Source organism: Monodon monoceros, unplaced genomic scaffold (genome assembly GCF_005190385.1).
Source record: "Monodon monoceros isolate NGI ecotype Baffin Bay Population unplaced genomic scaffold, NGI_Narwhal_1 Super_Scaffold_4, whole genome shotgun sequence".
NCBI classification, from domain to species: Eukaryota; Metazoa; Chordata; class Mammalia; order Artiodactyla; family Monodontidae; genus Monodon; species Monodon monoceros.
The window spans coordinates 70,250,924-70,271,518 of record NW_021703781.1 but is presented as its reverse complement, the minus strand read 5'-3'; the positions used below and the strand labels follow the sequence as shown (position 1 = coordinate 70,271,518).

At 41.6% G+C, this 20,595-nt stretch overlaps 1 protein-coding gene and 1 pseudogene across 2 annotated transcripts in view; one reads left to right on the top strand and one right to left on the bottom strand.

Moving 5' to 3' along the window:
* Window positions 1-4,693: 4,693 nt before the first annotated feature.
* Window positions 4,694-5,380, bottom strand: LOC114908418 (annotated as a pseudogene).
* Window positions 5,381-12,685: 7,305 nt separating this feature from the next.
* Window positions 12,686-20,595, top strand: part of CACUL1 (CDK2 associated cullin domain 1) — a 64,749-nt gene continuing 56,839 nt past the window's right edge. Inside the window, exon 1 of one of the 2 annotated variants that reach the window (XM_029245578.1) lies at window positions 12,686-13,313. In XM_029245578.1, the coding sequence (XP_029101411.1) occupies window positions 12,953-13,313 (361 nt within the window). In that variant the 5' untranslated portion in view covers window positions 12,686-12,952. The remainder of the gene's footprint in view (window positions 13,314-20,595) is intronic. The other variant, XM_029245577.1, reaches the window with a different exon arrangement.

The window sequence follows — 20,595 nt, the reverse complement described above, 5'->3', positions numbered from 1 at the left end:
ATGTTAGGACCAGATGTTCCCGTCCCCTAAGACTCCATCGGGATTGGATGCACTGGACATTTCAATGCCATTTTATCACTCTAGGTGCGAGCGATAACTTTTTTTTTTTTTTTTTGGGGTACGCAGGCGTCTCACTGTTGTGGCCTCTTCCGTTGCGGAGCACAGGGTCCAGACGCGCAGGCTCAGCGGCCATGGCTCACGGGCCCAGCCGCTCCGCGGCATGTGGGATCCTCCCGGACCGGGGCACAAACCCGCGTCCCCAGCATCGGCAGGCGGACTCTCAACCACTGCGCCACCTGGGAAGCCTGATAACTTTTAATAAACTTCTAATTCTCATCTCCAAACTTCTCTGTAATCTTCTCCCCCGACACAGTCCTTCACCCCTTTCCTCCTTCATAATCCCTTTCACTGTGCCTTCTAGAATACTTGTTCCATGATCAGCATATTCTTTCATGTATTTTTCCTTCAAATATTCCCTCCACGTCATTGCCTTAGCCCAGACTTAGCTCTCCCCTGAGCTCAGCTTCCCTGTGACCTCCCAAAGGGACACATTTCTTGTTGCCTGTGTTCCTCTGATGGGGAGGTGGCGTTGGTGTCCTCCTTGTTCCATTCCATTCCTTCCCTTGCCCCTCGTGAGCTCCACTGAGGCTCACACCATTGGAGTTTTCTACCCCACCCCCTCATAGTGACCGCCTCCTGGTCATTAGCAGTCTCATCACTTTCGTTTCCAGATTCCCGTTATCTCCACGTCAGCCCCTGCCATCATTCCCATGAGGGAAACACCAGCGCCTGTGCGAATGGCCCTTCCAGCCCTGTAGCTTTGTATGTCCTCCTTTGTATGGCCTCCTCACCAGGCCCATTTCTAATATTCGCTGCAAGAGTACAGATGAAGGCAGATGAAGGCTCATCTCTGTGTCCAAATACTGACATGTTATCCATCCAGCTAACAGAATGTTAAATAACACATATACTATCCCCTTTCCTTGACAAATATACCTTTATATGATGACAAGATTAAAAAATGTATAAAGTGATGGTAAAATTTGAAAGATGACTGAATTTAACTATTTTTTGTGACTGCTGGGTGTTCTTTCTATGAGCTTGTTATTTGGATAGGTAATAAAATGAACTGATACAAAATTCATAAATTATATTTACTCCATGAAAGTTAATCTTCTTGCCTTCATTTAAGTAAATTATTAATTATGCTGTTATAATCAAGACTTTCACATAATTTGTGTTCTATTGACAGTAATGATGACTTAGACAAACTTCTGGGGACATTGTGGTTCTTAGGGTGTTTTTCATTAATTTCAAAATGAAGAAACTATGTTTGGCTGAGTTTGGAACAACTGGAATTGTCAATTAAATTCTTAAAGCAATACTCAGATTGGAAGTGAACGTCAGTCTAACATATCATGCTCATATGATCATGATTTATCATGGGTTTAATTCATCATGTTTAATTTGTAACATGTTGACGGGGTCAGGTTGTACATCATTAATTATTTTACAGAAAATAGCACAAAATATTTGAATTTCATTATGAAAGTTTCTTTCAGCAATATCATGAGTTTCACTCTCTCTTAAAAGCAAGATCAAGATTCATATATTATCTTTTTTTTTTTTTACCAGAACATCATGTAAGTTTATTTCAGATATAGCAGCCATGTTAAAATCAACAAGTTTAAATCTTAACTGCACCAAGTAAACTCAGCTCTTTAAGTATTTTTAAAGTCATTCCCTCCAAAAAACTGAGGGAGCTTTTTCTTTTCCACCCCATATGTCATGGTTTCCCAATAGTTCTTTCTCTGGAGGACTTTCAGTTGATGAGTAAACTACTTTGGGGATATTTCAGAATTCTTTCTGCAAATGAAAACCAACCTGGACAAATTACATAGATTTCTCTGCAGATTCTTTTCTTTAGAACCTAAATGCAATTACCATACGATATAATTTTTATCTATTTGCCCCACAGAAAAAACCATCTGCCCTGAAAAATATGGTGGATATATCCTGTGATCTTCCAGTTAATAGAATTGTTTTACCTCAACGATAATTTTTATCATATTTCAAAATAACCGACTCAACATGGGACATTATTTCAATCTTTACTGACTCACAGGCACATGAACTAGCGCCCAGCTTGTACGTCTTCTACCTCCTCCTCCTCCATAAGTGGATGGAATTATTTCATGTGAGTTTGATATAGGACAATTCACCCTTTACAAACACTTACACGTTAGGTTAAAGTCAGTGACTAATGTGGAAAAAGAAACACTAAAATGACAGGGAGCCTACACACTCAATTCAAAATTTAATATTTTTTCCTCCATAAATAATATGTACTTAATTGTCATGAGGCAGCTATTCGGTTTTCATTAACCACATTTAGGGATATATTCATAGGACTGATTAGATAGTCCAGGTGAAATGGTTATAGAAATAGAGGCAGTATCATCTCACAAAAGTCATTTATATATCAAAATCTATTTTGATATGTGAAGTTTACAAAAAGGCTGAATTTTCAGACTAATTATGCCTTCTGTAACTCAAACACTCTTCTCGTGGCAAGAGCAAGCTGAAGCTTATGCATGAAGGTAAAGGTGCTTAAAGCTAAACTTTTCTTCTAAGCTTAGATTTGGACTGCTTAAGAAACTGTTACCCAAGAAACCAGCACGGTCTTTCTACATTTTTACTATCTTAAGATTACAGCCCTATAAACTCATCTATCAGCTATCTTCCTTTTCTATATTATTCTTGGCACTCAATTAAGACTGTTGAAGTCGATCGTACCTTGTAATTTTACATTCTCAAATAAGAACTTAAGACTATAAAATGTGCATAAACATTGTGTAAAGTAATTTTGCCATTCCACATATTTGAAGAGATGAAACTTTTATGCCAGAATTTACATAAGAGGATAAATATTATGAAGCAAGCTTCCTTTTAAAGTCAAATGACAGAAAATTCAAACCCTGTGCATTGTTTTAAAGTCTAATAAAAACATTTCTTGGTCCACCAGTATTGGCAATGTAGAAAAATTTAAATATTGGAGATGGGATTATGGAGGAAAATATGAAAATTTCGGATGTCTTCTATCTTACGAAAAGTTATTGACCCGTTAAAGCCACTCCCTATGTGCCAGGAAACGAGCTGGCATAAACCAGCCCTGTCACTAGAGGAGGTCACAGTGACATATGCGTTATCTAGACTTCTACTTTTTCCAAGAATAGAAGAAATATGTTTAATAATTCCCCCACCCCCAAATCCTTAAACTCAATATCACAAGCACAGAGTGTAAGCAAATCTGGGATGTTCTTCAACAGATAAGCAATAGCACAGCTATGTTATTCTCAAAAATTCTGTCTAGATATTCTTTCCTCTAAAATCAAATGCTCAGTGGCCACACTTCTAACAGTCTACATTAGCTGACATTAAATGCATTTGTTGTGCCACAAGTCCATCTAAGCTTCCTTTTAGTTTTTTTTTGTTTTGTTTTGTTTTTTTTGCGGTATGCGGGCTTCTCACTGCTGTGGCCTCTCCCGTTGTGGAGAACAGGCTCCGGACGCGCAGGCTTAGTGGCTATGGCTCACGGGCCCAGCTGCTCCGCGGCATGTGGGATCTTCCCGGACCGGGGCATGAACCCGTGTCCCCTGCATCGGCAGGTGGACTCTCAACCACTGCGCCACCAGGGAAGCCCTAGGTATTTTTTAATATGTCCAAGAGACAGCACCTGCTTCAGGTTTATTTAGGGCCATTGACCTATTAGGACATCAACTCCATTTTTAAGGTTTGACTAACTATTGTGGATTTACTGAAGAAAAAGGACAGGAGAAAAAATAGCAAATCACAACAAACCTCTTTAGGTCAGTTAAAGGCCATATCTCTAGCTAGGATATTAAAAAAATTAATCTCACCAGCCCACACTCTAAAAGTTAATGCCACTTCTAACAATCAACAGCAGGAAAAATAAACCTGCTAACAACCAGACCGCTCATTAGCAAAAAGCAGCTCAACTCAAGTGCTGAGACCAAAGTATAATACTACCTACTCAAACTGTCCCACCTACCCTCAGGCACCAGCGAGGGAGGAAGAAATAACTGCTTAACAGAACAAAATAAGCTTAGTATTTCTTAGGAGGCTAACAATGGTCCAACTCCTGAGCTAATACTCAGAAGGACAATAGGTGGCGTGAAGGCAATGTATAGGGATTAGTATCCCACAAAATCTTGAAAAACCCAAAGTACCACAAACACACTAAACTTGTCTATGAGTTAGAGAACAGGATATTGCTGCTGCTTCTTCTTGTCCTTTGAAGTATACAATACTTTGTAGGCTCTGCCCTTCAATGTGAAAGCAGGACATTAAAAAAAAAAAAAAATTGAAATTGACACTCAAGTTTTTGGGACCATATATCTTAACTGTGAAACTAAACAGATCTATACCTTCTCCTTCCTGCAATCAAACCACCTCACAAAAATAAGAAAACTAAAACAATCCAAACCCGATTAATAAGTCCTTAAAAGTTTAAAACTTTGAGAGGAAAGGGAAGGAAGTTTTGAAAGGAAGAAACACAAGAACAAGGAAGGGGGAAAGCTTTAAAAGAAAAAAAGCGGGGGGCGGGGGGGATCAGTGGGCCTCTCTTTTATTTGGTGACCAGCAAGTGCAAGAAAGTTCCTCTGTAATTTGTTCAGTTGTCTGTCTTTTGCACATCTGCATTCTGGCCAGAAGGGACTTTGAGGTTTTTCTGCAGCACATGAGCATCAGCGGGCTCTATCCTCTTATGGTAGTTCTTCTCTGTCTCCATAATCTCAAAGCCCAGCTTTCTGTAGACGTCAACTGCAGACTCACCGCTGATCTGGATAGTTGTTGTCAAAGCTGCTGTCTTGGGCTTCGCTGGTGGCGCAGTGGTTGAGAGCCCACCTGCTAATGTAGGGGACACGGGTTCGTGCCCCGGTCCGGGAGGATCCCACATGCCGCGGAGCGGCTGGGCCCGTGAGCCATGGCCGCTGAGCCTGCGCGTCCGGAGCCTGTGCAAAAAAAAAAAAAAAAAAAAAAAAAAGTGCCATCTTTTTCACAGATGTTTAAGACATGATTTCACATTTTAGTTCCTACTCCTAGCCTTCCGTATGGTGCCAGACATCCTAGTGTCATGATGTAAATAAAGTCTCTTCTGATTCAGTGAATGATCCACCCTACAGCATACTGCACCTACTGCAATATCATTGAAATAGGCAAGTTTTGCTAGCTCGCCAACCTCCAGCACATCCTTATAGAACTTGTCATTGTAGCTGACTGGAAAGTTGACCTGGTTTAATCTCTTCAGCTGTTGAATATTGTGTGATGTCACATCTCCCAGCTCGATCCGGCCTTTCATCTTCCCCGCCAGCTGAGGCCGTTGTTACCCCCGATATCAACGCCGTTGTCGTCGCCGCCCTGAGCTCTCCGCGCCCTGAGCTCGGGCCACTCAACCGGGCAAGCCGGCCTCCTCGCCTAGGGCAGGGAGCTGAGCGGGTGACCGAGGCCGCGAGAGTGCAGCGCGTCTCTGCGTCTCCCGAGGGGGCGGGGGTACCTCCCGCCGCCGCGCTGGTGCAGCCTCTTCTCCACACGTGCACACGGGGCACTCGCCTCCCTCCGGCCACGCCGCCGCGCTGTCCATACATTATCTTAAAGTATCTTCCTTTCAAATTCCCCAACGCTGAGATAGAATAAGAAAATTAACGATGGCAGCGTGTTATTTAATTTGTTAAAATCTTTCTTCAGATTGCATTTTGATCTATAATGGCCAAAAATAGTCTCCAAAAAACTAGTTTGGGGAAATTTCGTCCAAGGCTTTCTGCAGTCGTGCAAACATTTTTGTTCCCCTTAAATTTTTCTTTAAAAATACAAATATTAATGCTTTAAAAAGTGAAATACACAAACAACTGTGTATGGTTTTCTTTTGTAAGCAGCAGTTCATACCAAACACCTGCAGACAATGCAAATACAAATACACAAAAAAGTAATTTTATTTTCCACTAAAAACTACAGTTCACTCATACTTGAGGATCTTCTATTGTTTCACTTAACTTTTCAAGTGTATGTCATTCATCTTGTCTCAACTAAATCAAATTGCTTTAACATAGGGAGTAGCTCCAAGACTATGAATTAGAACACGAAAATGGACACTTGGCACAACTGGGAGATGATACTTTGTTATGCAAGAATCTATCACATTAATGCCAAGCGGAAAGGATTTCAGGAGTTATAATTTGTCTTCTCTTTCAGTTAAGTGCTTCTGTTGCTCAGATCCTTCTTGCACTCTGATATGTCACTGTCTTGTGTGTAGGTGGTAGACACCACCCAGAAACCTTCATGGCATCCAGAAGCTGTTGCTTGTTGTTTTGAGGTTGTGGGGTGGGGAGAAGCAATACTGACTTGCTAATTCAAACATTCTGCCTTTTGGTTATCATCTATCCTGCTGGTTTCTTAAGGACAGACATCCTTACAGTAGCTCTTCAACATCATGGAGACCTCTCATCCATAAACAACTCTCCCTTCTCTCTAGCCATCTGCCCCATCTGTCTTTATTTTCTTATCCAGCTTGAAGCCCATGGCTGATTCATCTTTTTCATAACTAATCCAACTCCCCTTCCACTGCACGCATCTGACAAAACCCCAGCTTTAGAGAAACATGATCATCTATATCAGAGCAACTGCGTCATCCTTGAAACCTTTCTGTCCTTCACCTTCAAACTTTAACCCATCAAGTCCTGTCCATTCAAATGCCAAAAGAAGGACTTCCCTGGTGGTCCAGTGGTTAAGAATCTGCCTTCCAATGCAGGGGACATGGGTTTGATCCCTTATCGGGGAACTAAGATCCCACATGTCACGGGGCAGGTAAGCCCACTCACCACAACAAGAGAGAAGCCTGAGCACCGCAACGAAAGGTCCCACTGCAACGAAAGGTCCCGCCGCAACGAAAGGTCCTGCCTCAACGAAAGGTCCCACATGCCTCAACTAAGACTCGACGCAGCCAAAAACAAATAAATAAATATTTTTTAAAAATGCCCAAAGAAACCTGCAGTCTACCACATCTTTCTATGACCATTACCGTCCCCATAGTCCAAGCCACCATCGTCTCTTTCCTGAAGTATTGCTTTAACTCCCTAATTGGTCTCTCCACTCTTTCCTTCCCTATAGGCCACTCCCCTCAGGGCAGTGAGATGCTCCTATAAAATGTAAGTTACATCTTACAGCACTTCCTTACCTCTTTTCCATTCAAACAGAAACACAGAATCCTCAGCAGGACTTACAAGAGTACCCATAACGTGGCTATTTCCTACCTTTCCTCCATATGCCATATCCCTTTCTCTCTCCTTCACGCCACTAGAGTCTCATTACCTTTCTTTCAGTTCCTAGATGATGTCAAACGCTTTCTGCCTGGAAAGTTCTCTCCCTAACTTGTTGACTAACTTCTACCCATCCTTTTATCTTGGCAGAAGTACACTTTTTTCAGGACGATTCTCCTTGATCACCCAAAGTAAAATAACTTTCTCTGTTATGCCCTCTCATAGCACCTGCTATCAATATTTTCCTTTATTGTGCTTGTCAGGCTTTGGTTCCTGTGGTTAACTGTTAAATCTGGACACTTCAGAGGACTGGAAACTCCATGAGGGGCAGAAACCCTTTTTGTCTGTTTACTCTTGTAGCCCCAGCACAGTGCCTGAACATATAAATATTTGTGAATGACTGAGTGAAAGGAATAGGCTAGCAACAGGGTGCTGGTAGGGAAAGCTTTTATCCTACAGCCTCCTTCAGCCTGATGTCCTTTCCTTCAGCTCCTAGATTCATCAGGTTTACAGAAAGAATCTGCATCATTATCTTTGCTCCCCTGCTAGGATGGAATTTGGATTCAGGTGCTAAGATATAAAAGGAAGGAACGAAATCCAACATGGAAAGAAATATCGAATAGAGAATACTCCCCCGAGTGGCTACACATCTTCGCTGTAAGCAGTAATCTCAGTGTGCAGCTATGGAGGCTTGAGTTATTTACATGTCTCTAATCCTCTTACCTTCTAACTGAGATCATTCCAATAGCTTTGCCTTTAGACTTCCAATTGCCTTATGCATTCACAAGTCATTTCTTTGTCAAATGCTGTATTGTAATCTCCTAGGGAGATTATAAAAAAAGTATTCATTCTTCTTTATCCTAATATAGTTTATCTGTCTCCATCGAAGTTGTGTTTTAAATTTTTCTGTGCTAATGCCTTCATGAAATTAATAGTAAATTTAAAATGAAATAGAAATTAAAATAGTTAAAATTAAAACATCATCTATAGGTCTGTATGTTGTCTACCACAGCTTGTCTGATTCAATGAGTTCAGACTTGACCACTTAGAGGAAGCATGTACGGTCTGTGGATTTTTTCATATAATTTCTCATCTCTTCTTTCCTCTTCCTGCTCACCTCTGAGCAATTTCACTTCTTTCTAACAATGCAAGAATTAGGATGAAAAGATGTAAAAATGGCAATAATAAGTTTGCTTTCTCTTAGGAAAAATGTATCTCTCATCATACAGATGATGTTTTAAGAGTTGACTAAAGAAAAAAGGACTATTGATATAAAATAAGATTTCAAGTAGATTTAAGGTAGTCGTGCATTTATTCATTCAAAAATGTTGAACAACTCTAATGAAATATTCTGTGGGAAAGGTGACATAAAGGTATTTAAAGCCATAATAAACGAAGATTAATTCTTTTTTTTTTTTTAAACATCTTTATTGGGGTATAATTGCTTTACAATGGTGTGTTAGTTTCTGCTTTATAACAAAGCGAATCAGTTATACATATACACATGTTCCCATATGTCTTCCCTCTTGCGTCTCCCTCCCTCCCACTCTCCCTATCCCACCCCTCCAGGCTGTCACAAAGCACCGAGCTAATATCCCTGTGCCTTGCAGCTGCTTCCCCCTAGCTATCTACCTTACTACGTTTGTTAGTGTGTATATGTCCATGACTCTCTCTCGCCCTGAACGAAGACTAATTCTTAATGACAAAATCTCTGTGCCATGACCTCCACCCCCATTTTAACTATTTTAGATAATTAGCTACATATTTATTTTGTAATTGTCTTTCTTGATTCTAATCAGAACATACACAATTTTGATACATATATTTATTAGGGAGATATTTATGAGGGGGAGGGAGTCGAGTGGTTGTGATGAGGTAATGTAATGGATAGGCTTTGGGGCTTAGGTACTTGGGCCTGTAATGGGCATTGCATCCATTTCAACCTCCCTACTTGACCCCAGATTTTATTCTTGCGTCCCACTCTGAGTACCAGAGTGTGGGCCTCATTTTCCAGGAATAAATCCATACCCTTTCCAGTAAATGGCTCTGGAATTCAGGCGTAAATGCCATGTAGATTGGTTCAGGAATGAGTCAATGAGACATTGGAAAAGAAGTATGCTGAGGACTTCTGTGAAAGAATTTGCTTGCTCACAATAGATGTCTACCAGAAGTCATGGGTCCTTTTCTTCTGGACATTGTTGTCCAAATATGTTGGCAGCCTAAGGATGAAGCTTGCAAAAGAGGAGATCAGGTCAAATAACAAGGCAGAGAACAGAGCTGGAGACCTGACTGAACCACGCCTCACCTTTGCCCTTCCTAGACCTTATCAGTATGTTAGCCAAGGAATAGCCTTGACTTTTAAGCAATTTTTTACTTGAGATTTCTGTTTCTGGAAGCCAAAATAAATATTTTAATGTACAGAATCCCAATTTATACATTCTTAATATTGTTATTTTTTAAACTTTAAGGTTGTTTTTCTGATTATAAAAATAATACGGACTCACTGTAGAGAATATAGAAAAGATTGAAAGATACGAAGAGGATAAAAACCATCTCTAAGCCTATTAGCCCTAGATAATTGCTATTGATGTTTTGAATTAGTCTTCTCTTTACATAAACAAACTTACATATATATTTTACATATATATGTATTCTGCTAAATATAGATTTTTTTATAATGGTGTGTTTAACCAATTACAGTTTAAATAAATGTCTTACATTGATTATTTTGGCAGTATACATGTAAAGGGTTCAGTGTTCACCAGTATGCTGGGTAAAACCCCCTGGAGTAGGGCCTTACTAGATGGAAGTTATATTGCTGTGATAGTACCAGTCCCTTCAGTTCTAAATGTCTTCTAGTTTCCATCATGATTTTCTGACCCATATGTTGACTGGAAGACTAGAAATATGGGGGTTTACTAGCTGTCTGTTGGTTATTGATTTCTAACTTAACTACACAGTGGGCAGAGAATGTGGTTGCTATGATACCAGTCCTTAGACATGTTGAGAAACTTGCTTTATGACCCAGTATGTTCAATTTTTGTAATGTTTCACATATTCTTGAAAGGAAAGTATATTCTGCAGTTGCTGAGTGCGATATTCTATATGTATTCATTAAATCAAGCTTGGTAATTGTGTTGTTCAAATCCTCTAGTCCCTTAAAGATTTTCTGATCCCTTTGATCTGTGTGTTAGTTTCCTGTGGCTGCTGTTAACAAATTAGCACAAATGGGTGGCTTTAAACAACAGAAAGGTATTCTCTCCCAGTTCCAGAAACTAGAAGTCTGAAATCAAGGCACTGGCGGGGCTGCCTTCCCTCTGAAGGCTCTAGGGGAGAATTCATTCTTTGCCTCCTCTGGCTTTGGGTGGCTGTAGGCATGTGGTGTCGGAGTGTGGCTGCATCACTCCAACCTCTGCCTCCGTGGTCACACTGCCTTCTCCTCTTCTGTTTCTGTCTCAGATCTCCTCCTCCTTTCTCTAAAGAGGACACTTGCCATTGGTTTTATGTTCCGCCTGGATAATCCAGGAAGCTCTCCTCGTTGCAAGATCTTCAATTACATCTACAAAGACCTTATTTTCAAATAAAGTAACACATAGGTTCCAGGGATTAAGACACTGGAGATATCTTTTTTGGGAGCTACTATTCAACCCACTGCAATGTGATACAGAGATATGTAAAAATCACCTACTCTGATGATAGATTTCTCTTTCTTCATCTACTTCTGTCAACTTTTGCTTCATATATTTTCTGACCATATTTTTAGAGACACATTTATGACTCTCATATCTTGTGTACTGAGTGTTATCTAGGCACACCCACCCACCCACCCACCTCAGAAGTCTATTGATGACAAACTATCAGCGGTTGTTTGTCTGGAAAAGACTATAATTTGTCTTTCCTCTTACATTCTTTATTTGCAGGGCATAGACTTCTAAGGTTGCCTTTTTTTCCTCCTCAGCATTTCACTCAGGTGTCTTTTACTTGAAAAAAATTTATTTTCATATTCCCAAAATGTCCCAGGGCCAGAAAATTAGTACGGTTCCAGGCCCAGAGAATCAAAACCGTGTGCTGATTCAAAAAATATATGCCATTAATTAATATGAGGGAGCATTGTCTGAAATTAAATCATTCTAAGTGATTGGTCAAAACATTTCATTTAGTGCAGAATATATTGGGAAAATATGTGTAGGGAAGATGAAACAAATGTGGACACTGAAGTATATCAGAGACAATTTCTCAGTGACTGAAGTGATTCTTCACTTCACACTAATTGCATATCTGTAGAAATAAAGATTCATTATTCTCGTATAATATACTGTTATTGCAGGGCTTCCCTGGTGGCGCAGTGGTTGAGAGTCTGCCTGCTGATGCAGGGGACACGGGTTCGTGCCCCCGTCCGGGAAGTTCCCACATGCCGCGGAGTGGCTGGGCTCGTGAGCCATGCCGCTGAGCCTGCGCGTCCGGAGCCTGTGCTCCGCAACGGGAGAGGCCACAACAATGAGAGGCCCGAGTACAGCATAAAATTATATATATATATATATATATATATATATATAGCTATTGCAGAGGAATCGAATAAATTATAATAGAGTTACATAATCTTTCTTCCTTGTCCCTCAAGACTCTCATACATAATCTCAAATTTGTAGTTAGATTTGTGAAACAGCATACGGAGAGTGGCATTTTTAAGTTTAAAATTTCTGGCCTCAGTGTACGGAAGAGTTAAGGAACTTTTTAAAAGTTCTTGATTAGCTCAAACACATTTATTTTTTAAGCCACTCTGCTGTCTCGGTTGTTTTCCTCGATTTTGAGGGTTTGGGTCGTGTGGGCTGAGGCTCAAGAGCAGTCCTGCCAAGGGCCGCCCTGGGCACTCCCACCCGTTTATTATGGCGAAGCGGAGCTTCTACTGGCCCCCTAGCTCCATGGTCAAGCAAAAGCTGGGGCTGCAAGGCCCTCTGCAGTGCGAAACCCTGTAAATGGGGTGAGCGGGAGAAAAACACCGGTGAGACGGGAAGCCTGGGGCACACCGACCGAGGGGCAGGCTTTCAGCGCGTCTTCAGTCGCCCGCTCATCCCCCCGTAGTCCTGGTAACCAAACTCTGAACGCGCGTGCGCAGCCAAACTCCCTTATCACGTGAGGCCGGGCCGGGGGCGGAGCCGACGAATGCTCCTCCGGACTGGTTGCCCAGTTCCTCTCCGCATGGGACCAGCCGAGGCGGGGCGAACCTCTGCTGTACTGCGTTGGGGTGGCTCACAGCTCCCGCCCCTTTTCGTTTAGCTTTCTCGCGGCTGGTTCCTCGCACCACGTGCCCTCCGGGCCGCTCCCCCAGCTGCCCTTTCCAGCTGCCTGTTGGAAGCTGCTGTAAAATGTCGTGACGGGCGCTGCTGCTTTACGGCTGCCTCTCCCTAAGTGGAGCCCTGGAGCGCCCACCGCCGTCAGCCCTGTCTCTACGAGTCGGCCGGGCAAGATTGAGAGACCCGGCGCGCCGCTGCCCTCCCCGCCGCGCCCGTTCCGGCCCTCGGCGATGTGAGCTCGAGGAGGCTGCGGTGCCCCCCCGGCCTGGGGTTGAGACGGGCGGCAGGTGCCTGTGAGGCGGGCGGGTGCTGGGGGCCTGCAGGATGGAGGAAAGCATGGAAGAGGAGGAGGGGGGCAGCTACGAGGCGATGATGGACGACCAGAACCACAACAACTGGGAGGCCGCCGTGGACGGCTTCCGGCAGCCACCCCCACCCCCTCCGCCCCCCTCTTCGATCCCAGCCCCTGCCCGAGAGCCTCCGGGGGGTCAGCTGCTGGCGATGCCTGCGGTCTCCGTGGACAGGAAAGGCCCCAAGGAGGGGCTCCCGATGGGGCCACCGCCGGAGCCGAATGGGGTGATCATGATGTTGAAGAACTGCGACGCGGCTGCCGCCGTGGCCAAGGCGGCCCCCGCCGCCACCCCCACCTCCAGCATCAACATCAACACCTCCACCTCCAAGTTCTGTGAGTACAACCTTTCGTCTGCAGCCTTGGCTTTTCTCCTTCCCACCCGGACGCCGAATCCTTCCTTCTCGGCCATCCCGCTTCCTTTGTTTCAGGCCTGGGTCTCTCCTCCCCTCCCCGCCTCCCTCCCCCGCCTCGTTTGGTGTCCGCGGCCGGCGCCGGAGCACCCTGGCTTCTTGTATTACCTGGCCTAAAAGAGCAGCCTGGTTACGCACACAGCCCCAAGTTCTCCTACAAACGCGAGCCGTATCATGACTGGCTATCTCTCAGCATCAGGAAGCTCTTTTCTTCTCCGTTCCCCCTTAAGTTTCACCCTCAAACGTGAAGGGAAAATAAGGCTGTCCGAGTTTCGTTAGGGAGAGGCCTTCAGTTTGTTTTTTGCAACCAGGGGCAAAAGAAATCTGGCCACTTGTGTTTCTGTGCTTTTAGCCAGTCTGCGTTGAACAAGTCAGGAATTAGAAAGTTGACCTATATATCTACGCTTCGTTCTTTCCCTTCTCCAGTGCACGCCTTATGCATCCCGATAGGGAAATGTATGAGTTGCTTCTTGAGTAACAGCAGCGCAGTGGGAGCTGCGACATCCGTTTTGAAGCTAATAATGTATAAAATTACTTTTTCAAAGTCTACACTCATAAGAATAAGCCATTCGGTATGTGTCCAAATGTAAGATTGTGTTCAATGTTGAACTTTGATGTTAGTGATCCGCCCTAACGCTCAACTGCAGGCAGAAAGATTTAAGACCAAAATCTGTTTTGTAACCGAAACTATCTCCAACCAAGGATGTATGCTTCCACAGCTAGGAGGAAAAGTGCGTTTGCTTTAAGTGGTATTTTTTGGGGCTGGTGATGGTGGAAATTGACCGTCATAGCGAGATTTTTCTCTCCTATTAATAACTGCAAGTTTTGAATGGCATCTGGTAAAGAACTGGAGATTTCATTTCTAGTTGCTAATTTTATCAAGCTGTACCAGTAATTGTCCAGTTAGCTGTGCAGAGAAAATATCTGCCTTGGTTCAGATGTATAGTCATAGCCTTACACATTTTTTTTTTTTTTGGAACAAGCACATAATCTTATTTATTTGCCTTCAAGATACTGCTTTAGTCAGAGACATTCATATGTAGGTATGGTTGGTAAGATTTGTCTGCGATTTTGTCCGTATTATGTGTACATGAAAATAATGTTTATATTGTATAATTTGTGTGTTGAAGTCTATGTAGTGAAACCAGACCTGGGACACAGTGGCAGGGTGACTTATCTAAATGCTGAAGGAAACTTGCTTTAGTGTTTCAACCAAGTTCATTTTAAGAGTTCGAAAAACAGCATACAGCTAAGAGCAAAAATTAGTGAAATTAGGAACAAAAGAAAGATTTGCCAAACCAAAAGATTGTTTTTTGAAATTAATAAGCTAAACGGACCTCCGATTTTTTAAATGCAAATACAGTAAGTGATAACTGGGAAACAGGTACAAACATGAGGTGTTTAAAAGAAGAGTTTTATGAATTGCTATGGGTTTATAAATTTGAAAGCCTAGAGGAAATGTGTAAATTCTTAGAAAACTACAAACTATGAAAGTTGGTAACAGAAGAAGTAGATAGCTTGAGCTAATAAATACTTTTTAAATTTATTTTATTTTTTTTTTTGGCTGCGTTGGGTCTTTGTTGCTGCGTGTGGGCTTTTTTCTCTTTGCGGTGAGCGGGGGCTACTCTTCGTTGCGGTGCGCGGGCTTCTCATTGCAGTGGGTTCTCTTGTTGCGGAGCACAGGCTCTAGGCGCGCAGGCTTCAGTACTTGTGGCACACGGGCTCAGTAGTTGTGGCTTGCGGGCTCTAGAGCTCAGGCTCAGTTGTTGTGGCGCATGGGCTTAGTTGCTCCACGGCATGTGGGATCTTCCCGGACCAGCGTTCGAACCCGTGTCCCCTGCATTGGCAGGCGGATTCTTAGACACTGCGCCACCAGGGAAGCCCGAGCTGACTAATAAATATCTAAAAACTGAAATAGTAAAACGTCCCCTTTCAAAAACTCTGCATGAAGATAATCTTATAATTGAGGTGCAATGAGCTTTTAAATAACAATTCCTTTTTAAAAGTTGTTCTGGGAAATAGGAAAAAGAGAGAGAGAGATGCCAAGCTCATTTTATGAAGTTAGTGAAATCTTGATTCCAAAACTAGGTAAAGTTGATATGAGAAAGTTATACATCTGTTTTCAGTTATTAGCATAAATGTAAAAATCCTACACAAAATACTAGCTCTTCAAACCCAACAATGTGTTAAAAGAATCTTGATCCATAGAGTTTGTTTTAGGAATGTAAGTGTGGTTCAACATCCATTTATCTGTTAATGTAATTTATCTTATTAGTAGACTAAAGGAGAGCATATGGGTTCATCATTCTCTCTACTTTTGTATATGTACTTGAAAATTCCCATTAAAAAGTTTTAAAAAAATAGACTAAAGGGAGAGAATTCATCATTATTTCGATACCATAAAATTATTTGATAAGATGCAGCACCCATATATGATAAAAACTCTTGGCAAGCTTGGAACGCAGGATAACTAAATGATGGTCATTACCAAAAACCTACAGCAAATAATAATACTTAACAGAGAAATTTCAGATACATTTACTTTAAGGTCAGTAACAAGGGACTTCCCTGGTGGTCCAGTGGTTAAGACTAAGCGCTTCCACTGCAGTGGGCACGGGTTCAAACCCTGGTTGGGGAGCTAATCCTGCATGTGCCACGGCAAAGAAATAAATAAAAAGATCAGTAACAAGATAAGGATGCCCTCTGTCATTGTTACTGTTTAACATAAGAAAGGTTCTGACGAACACTACAGGGGGAAAAAATTAAAAGTATAAGAAGGGAAGCAATAAAACTCATTATTTGCAGATAATATCACTTATCTAGAAGAACCATTAGAATCAAGAGAAGCTATTAGAACTAGTAAGAGTTTAGCAAGGTTACTGGACTTAAGGTCACCCTACAAAAGTTAGTAGCATTTACTACACTAGCAATAACCAATTAGTAAAGGTAATCAAAAGTAAATATTGTAGGGCTTCCCTGATGGCACAATGGTTAAGGATCCGCCTGCCAATGCAGGGGACACGGGTTCAAGCCCTGGTCTGGGAAGATCCCACGTGCTGTGGAGCAGCTAAGCCCGTGCACCACAACTACTGAGCCTGCACTCCAGAGCCCGCAAGCCACAACTACTGAGCCCACGCGCTGCAGCTACTGAAGCCCGCATGCCTAGAGCCTGTGCTCCACAACAAGAGAAGCCACCGCAATGAGAAGCCCGCGCACCGCAAGGAAGAGTAGCCCCCACTCAACGCAACTAGAGAAAGCCCGCGCGCTGCAACAAAGACCCAACACAGCCAAAAATAAATAAATTTTTTTTAAAAAGTAAATATTGTATACAATAATAGCAAGAAAACTATAGTCTCTAGGAATTACCCTAAGTACATAAGATCTTTAAGGAGAGAACTTTAATAAGGAGCTAGAAGAGGACCTAAATAAATGGGAAAACTTTCCATGCTTTTGGGATTGGATTACTTATTGTTGTAAGGAAGTCAGTTTTCTCCATTTTAATCTATAAATTTGATTAAACTGCCATCAAAATTCCAGTTGGTTTGTCTGACAAACTCAATAACCTGATCTAAAATTTATATGGCAGGTGGGATAAAGTCTGTGAATAGCTAAATCAGTCTTAAAGTTTTGCTTTCGTGGGGGCTTACCTTACCAGAGGTTAAGATACTGTTTCAAAACTATAGTAATAAAAACTAGTATAAGTGCAAGAACCTAAAAAATACACTGGGGGAACAAATTGGAGAGCAGAGACTTACCTATATGTTCAGGAACTTAAGATAAAGGTGGTATCATAAATCATCAGAGAAAGGAGTCATGTTGCTAGGAAGAGTGGCTTACTTTATGGAGAAAAACCTACCACCACAGATGGGATGAACTATGGATAATTAAAGATCTAAATGTGAAAGGAAAAGTTATAAAATTAATGGAAGACAATGTTGAAGAAGCTCTTTCCCTAGGGAAAGTTTTATCTCCTAAAACTTACAAAGGTGAAAAAGTAATGACTTTGATTATATAAAAATTAAAGGTTTTCATTCAGTGACAGATGAAAGAATTAGGGAAGATATTTGCAGTGCCCAAAATTGCCAAGGGATTTAGCCTTGAATTTATTCAGCTTTTGTTTGTCCCCAAAAGCATTTTACCTTCATTTTCTAAGGATATTTTTGCTGGATATAGAATTCTAGATTGATAATCTTGTTTTGTTTTTGTTTTTCCTTTCAATACTTTAAAGATGTCCTTCCGTTGTCTTCTAGCCTGCATTGTTTCTTTTAATAAATGTCTGAATATTCTTATCTTTGTTCCTCTCTAGTAATGTGTCCTTTTTTTCTGGCTGCTTTTAAGATTTTCACTTTATCTTTCACTAAATCAAATTTAATTTGATTGTGATATTCCTTGTGGTAGAGTTTTCTGTAGGCTTATTCTTGTTAGTGTCCTCTGAGCTTCTTGGATTTGTGGGGTTCTAGAATTTGTCAAATCTGGAACATTATTATTCATTTTATATTTTTTCAGAATTACTGCCCCATGCCCCTCAGTTGCATATATGTTACGCCACTTGTTATTGTACACTAAATCACTGAGGCTCTGTTCATTATCTTTTTCAGCTTTTTCACCCCCCTCTGCTTCAGTTTAGATAGTTTCTATTGCTGTGTTGTCTCTGGTGTCTAATCTGTTGTTAATTCAGCAAGAGTTCCAACTGTTTTTAACATAGACTGTCATTGAGTCCAGGTTTCAGTCAGTGAACTGAGCAAATTGTTATAACCATATCTGGTTTCTTGAGATACTGCAGTGAATGAAGAATCTTCAGTAAGTGTATTCCTTTTGATAACTTAAGTCTTACCTAAAGCTATGTTTCAGTCTTTAGAATTCTTAATGTCTTCTGAGAGTCCACAGTGGTGTACCTCAGAGATATTATGGGTTCTGTTCTAGACCACTGCAGTAAAGTGAATATCACAATAAAGTGAATCACACAAATTTTTTCATTTCCCAGTGCGTATAAAAGTTATGTTTACAGTATAGTATAGTCTGTTAAGTGTGCAATAGCGTTATGCCTAAAAAAAAATTGAACAGATCTTAATTGAAAAATACTTTATTGCTAAAAAATGCTAAATGTCATCTGAGCCTTTAGCAAATCATAATCTTTTCGCTGGTAGAGGGTTTGAAATATTGCGAGAATTACCAAAATGTGACAGAGATGCAAAGTGAGCAAATGCTGTTGGAAAAATGGCGCCGATAGACTTGCTAGACTCAGACTTGCCGCAAAACTTCAATTTGTAAAAAGTGCAGTATCTGCAAAGTACAATAAAATGAGGTATGCCTGTAGTTCTTTTGGAATGAAGGCTGGCTCCTGTTTGTTTAGATTTGGTGCTTCTTCCCCTGGGAAATTTGATTTATAATAGTTGGAGGTTTAGAGGCGGTGAGAGCTGCTTGGAGTAAGGCATGAGGAGAATCTGCATTCCCTTGCAAGGCTCCAGTCAGTATTACAGCAAGGGAGCAGGGGCTTCAGTCAAGTAAAGATTAGCCTCATATTGGGTGCGAGGGGTGCTTCTCAGGTAGGGAAGGCTCAGTGAGTTTTGTGAGGTCAGGGTTCTCAGATTGATCAAACTCCACCAAACTGACCCCATTTCAGGCCTCAGGGTCTTATCATTTCACAATCAGTGCCCTAACTTTTACTTAAGAGATTATTTTTATATGGTAATTCTGTAACTTGCAGAGTCACTCTGTTTGATTTTTGGCTATATCAACCCTATACCTATAAGAATTAAGAGGTTCTTTTATGCATTCATGGATGCTCTTTGGTCCTCTGTTTATTGAGTTAATCATTTTCTTAAAGCTTTCACCTGTCCTCAGAATCAGCCCACTCCACAGTCCTTGTCTTTCTTATTTCCATCATAATGCACTTAGCAGTCTGCCATGCTGTTTTCTTCAAGAAGAACTTTATTCCAGGTATCTACAGGTGGTAAGTAATTCTTTGCTGCTACATGCCATGTACTATTAGTATTATGTTATCTAAAGGTGGCAATGTCATCATTGCCTTTAAATCCAACTAGATTGGAAAACCAAAGCCAGGTTCCTAGCTTTTAAGAGTCTGTGTCCTGTAACTACTCTGGTACCAAATACTTTAATCAGTCAGTTCAGTGCAAGAAAATACTCTAGGTATCTAAAGCAACAGGAGATCTAATAGCAGAAATTGGGTCCATTGTAAATTGTTGGAAAGGTCAGAGGTATGAAGTCAGTGAGGCTGCTCGCCGAAAGCTGCATTCCAGCGGACAGGCTGCTGCTGCTGCTGCCGCCACCGCCATTCTTACATCGTCACACTTGCCTCCCTCATCCTTCAAGTCGGTGACCAGACACTGGAACTTGGAGTTCGGCTGCCACAAATTCTGACGTCTCTAACCTTACTTGCCAGAACCACCAGCAGCAATAATCTGTCCTTTGCCTCCCTTTGGCCTTCCAAATCTCATTCAAATGTATCTCATTGATGGAATGTAATTTGGGAAGTGTAATTACTTAGTTCAGTTTTTCATTGAACATTAGTCAGCTTGATAATTACCCCCAAATTTCAGGAGCTTATGGACCAACAAAGGCTTATTTCTTGCTCATGTTGTGTTAGTGGCTGACGGTTGTGGCTTTTCACATGTCATCCCATTCTGAAGCGCAGCTCTTTTCTGGGTCCTGTCACTCTTGGCAGAGACAAAGAGAAGAGAGTGGACAGCAACACGCAATGGCTTTTAAAGCCTCTGCTCAGATGTAGCATATGTCACATCTGTTTATATTCCAGATACATTAAACAGGCTAGAATGGTTCCCTGTCTGAATGTGTTGGGGCAGGTGGGACTGGAGCGTGAGGATAAAAGGCACTGAATGGCTAGATGGAAGGGGGGTGGGGTGGGATCTTGCCTTGACTGATGATACTGTGCCATGATCTCAGGATAATTATGAATCCACTGCACCAAAAGCTTCTCCAGATGAATAAAAGCTTCACAGTATTTTTTAATTGAACTCAATGAAATTATTCTTTTCTTTAAATTAATGACTCAGAAGTATGTTAAAATTGACTTTTGAATTTAGTGAAAGTGTTAACTGACTTTAGTAAATCCTAAATAAAGTTGCTCTGCTTGATCAGGTCCTACCTGCGTTTCCAGATTGGTTGACTCTTTTACAAGTGAATCAGTTAATGTATTCAGGCCTTAAAACATGCACTGTTCGCAG